Source organism: Buceros rhinoceros, unplaced genomic scaffold (genome assembly GCF_000710305.1).
Source record: "Buceros rhinoceros silvestris isolate BGI_N320 unplaced genomic scaffold, ASM71030v1 scaffold36833, whole genome shotgun sequence".
Taxonomy (NCBI): Eukaryota; Metazoa; Chordata; class Aves; order Bucerotiformes; family Bucerotidae; genus Buceros; species Buceros rhinoceros.
The window spans coordinates 1-2,755 of record NW_010405969.1 but is presented as its reverse complement, the minus strand read 5'-3'; the positions used below and the strand labels follow the sequence as shown (position 1 = coordinate 2,755).

At 39.7% G+C, this 2,755-nt stretch overlaps 1 protein-coding gene across 1 annotated transcript; it reads right to left on the bottom strand.

Annotated features, from left to right (window-relative positions):
* Positions 1-1,497: 1,497 nt before the first annotated feature.
* TEX12 (testis expressed 12) lies at positions 1,498-2,717 on the bottom strand. Its single transcript, XM_010133920.1, has 4 exons — positions 2,658-2,717; positions 2,056-2,167; positions 1,899-1,950; positions 1,498-1,642 (listed from the first exon to the last, which is right to left on the bottom strand). The coding sequence occupies exons 1-4, from the start codon at positions 2,715-2,717 to the stop codon at positions 1,498-1,500; spliced, it is 369 nt and encodes a 122-aa protein (XP_010132222.1).
* Positions 2,718-2,755: the final 38 nt, after the last annotated feature.

Here is a 2,755-nt window from a genome sequence, read left to right as displayed (position 1 = left end):
ACTTTCTTCTGTTTAAGCAGCACTACCAACAAGATACACAAGACGCAATTATTAGGAAAAAGTAAGAGACTGGTAAATATGGTGTGTAGACTAGGGTGAGATTTTTTAAAGTCTTCAGATGCTAAAGATGCATATAGGCACCTTACGGGATTTTCAGAAATTCCTAAGCATGTAAGGTGCTTACATGCTTAGGCACTTTGAAAATCCTACTAAGAACATATCTGCCTCTTTAGGCATCCAAATACCCCGGAAAATCTCTCCCTAGATGTCCAGTTTCTCAGCATTTGTTTCAAATGGTTTCAGTTTGACGGGTAGCGCAGCTGCTTGTGGCTTTGACCTAGTAAAAGGGGGAAAGGAGGGTTGATTAAGTCTGAAAGGCTTTAAAGAGAAAATTAATACACAGGACTGGAGTAAAGATATAAATATATCTTACGCTAGCAACAGGACTATCTGGCACTTTTCTTTATTACATCAGCCTCACCATTTGTACAAACGATGCTTTGTACATTGCATGTTCCATCTTTTTTTAACAGAGTCAAAAGGCAAGAAAGAAAAAGTGCTCAAAAACTCCGTAAGCATCCTTAAATAAACTGGACATACAGCAAACAATAGTGATGTACCTAAGTAACAAAAGAGCATGTAAATCTAGATTATGTGAAAACATCGAGTTAGTTCTTGACGTTACCAGCAAAGTCTGGATGGCCTTGGTTTCATTTGAAAAGCTGTAAAAGTATTAAAATATATTTTCCAATTAAGACTTCATACCTCCTCATACACTTCCCAAAGTAGTATTCTTAATAGAGCTCTCCTATTGCTAAGCTGATCTTTTAAATCTATTTATATTATGAGACAAAATGGAAATAAGATTGCAAGTACATTCTACTACGATTTTAGCACCAAAACTTTTTCTAAAGCAGAAAGTAAAAAAAACGAGAACATGGTTCTGAGGTCCTTTTCCACTTACACTGCAAAAGTCTATGCCTCGCAGAAATGTTTCTATACTATGTCCTAGAGCAAAAGAGAGGTTGTGACAATAAAACAATCAGCCTTAGCAGTGGCGTTAGAAATACCATGGCTGCTTCTGAATTCAGGGGTACTGAACTCCCCTGGCCTTAAAGCCAAGCAATGGCAAATTCATTCCTCTTTCTTTTTCAAATGCTTTCAATATTTTCTAGTATAAGGAAGCATAAGAACAGACTAAACCATAGTTCAACAAGTGAAAAAAAAATGTTTTATTGTGTAGAATCCCTCTGGGTCACAGGGTTTAGAATGGCCATTTAGTAATGGCTTTTGACCAGCCAACACTACCCTGTGTGTGGCATCCACCTCTCTACAAAGTAAGTTGCTGCTTGGCTTGTTGAAAGTTCCCTGAACTGCTAGAAATACTTTACATAAGACGTTTATGAAACATTCAGCACAGCACTCAGCATGGTTTGTATTTTCCTGCATAAAACATACAAGTTTTGCTCTGCATTTCTGCAATCCGACAAGCTCCGTTTAGCTTTGCAAAGTATTTGCAAGCACGGTGAATCTCTGTTTCAGGCTCTCCCTTTTCTGTTTTAAGTGGTTTTCTATGGTCCTTGCTTCTTTTAAGATGCCATCCAGTTCCTGGACGTAAGAAGCATCCATCGCTGCGCTCTCACTTAATTGAAAAAATCTGTAGTTAAAATCAATACTAAGGCCATTAACCTTCTCACTACTTAGAACTGCTTTTCTTAAAATACTCAGTTTCTGACCAAATTAGTTCTCTGTTGTAACAGAAAACAGAAAAAAATTTTTCTTTCAAGAGCTGCGTTTGATAGTTTTCAGCACTAATTTATCTAAACTGCAGCCACAGTGATTCGTCTTACCTAGAGAAGCTAGAAAAGTGCCGCACAAATAGGACAAAGTCAACTTGCCTTAAAATGTGAGCATATTTTGATAACAAGGTCATAATTTCTTTGTTCGTCTCTGTTAAAAGAAAAAAATCATTTTATGTAAACATTTGAATAAATGTTCATCTCAACATCAAATTAGGGAATTACATAGTTACTTTCAGAATATTTAATACATCACCGTTCAAGATTTTTTCCAGTGGTTCACATATGTAAAGGGACTGTGAGCCCTCAGAAAGGGCCAAATCTGTTTTGTTATGGGACGACATCAGAGCATTTTCTGAAGCTTCGTTCTAACAACAGAGCACATAGAAAAATACAGCTTAGCACAGGGAGAGTTTAACTGCAAAAAAAAGAGTTTTAAAAAGATCTTGAGAGCGCATTTTGAGAGAAAGTGCAAGCGTTCTTTCACAGCACCAGCATGAACACGCACAGCATCCTGGGGACTGAGTGGGAAGTCCCCAGCCTGAGATCTTGGCTTCCACCAGCAAGAGGTGGTGTGCGTCAGCGGCCCACTCTCAAGAAATCCCGCGTAACTCTGTTGCAGTGCATATCCAGTTGTGTGGATCTTCAAACACTAGAAAATTTTAGTCTTCTCACCCAGGAAAGTCTCGCGTGTTTCCCCTAACCTAGGCTAACTGACAGGGAGCTCTCTGCCCTCTCTCCTTGACCTGAAGCCATCGCAATGCCAGAGAAGGAGACGGGGCTGGGCGTTGCATTGCTCCCCCGGGGACAGGAGAAGGGTGCAGGTCCTCCCTCCCTTCCTCACACAGTACTGCTCACCTCCACCTCTTTTTTACGTTTACTTCTGTTTTCATCAGATTTCTGTGGGTTGCTTGTCATCGTTGCCTGATAAAAAGTACGACATCACGCGTCAGCCG

Coding starts and splice junctions, on each gene's coding strand:
- TEX12 (XM_010133920.1), bottom strand. CDS start 2,717: ATGACAAGCAACCCACAGAAATCTGATGAAAACAGAAGTAAACGTAAA. Junction 1,951..2,055: donor ACTGGAAAAAATCTTGAACG/GTGATGTATTAA, acceptor TTCTTTTAACAG/AGACGAACAAAGAAATTATG. Junction 1,643..1,898: donor AAATATGCTCACATTTTAAG/GCAAGTTGACTT, acceptor TTTTCAATTAAG/TGAGAGCGCAGCGATGGATG.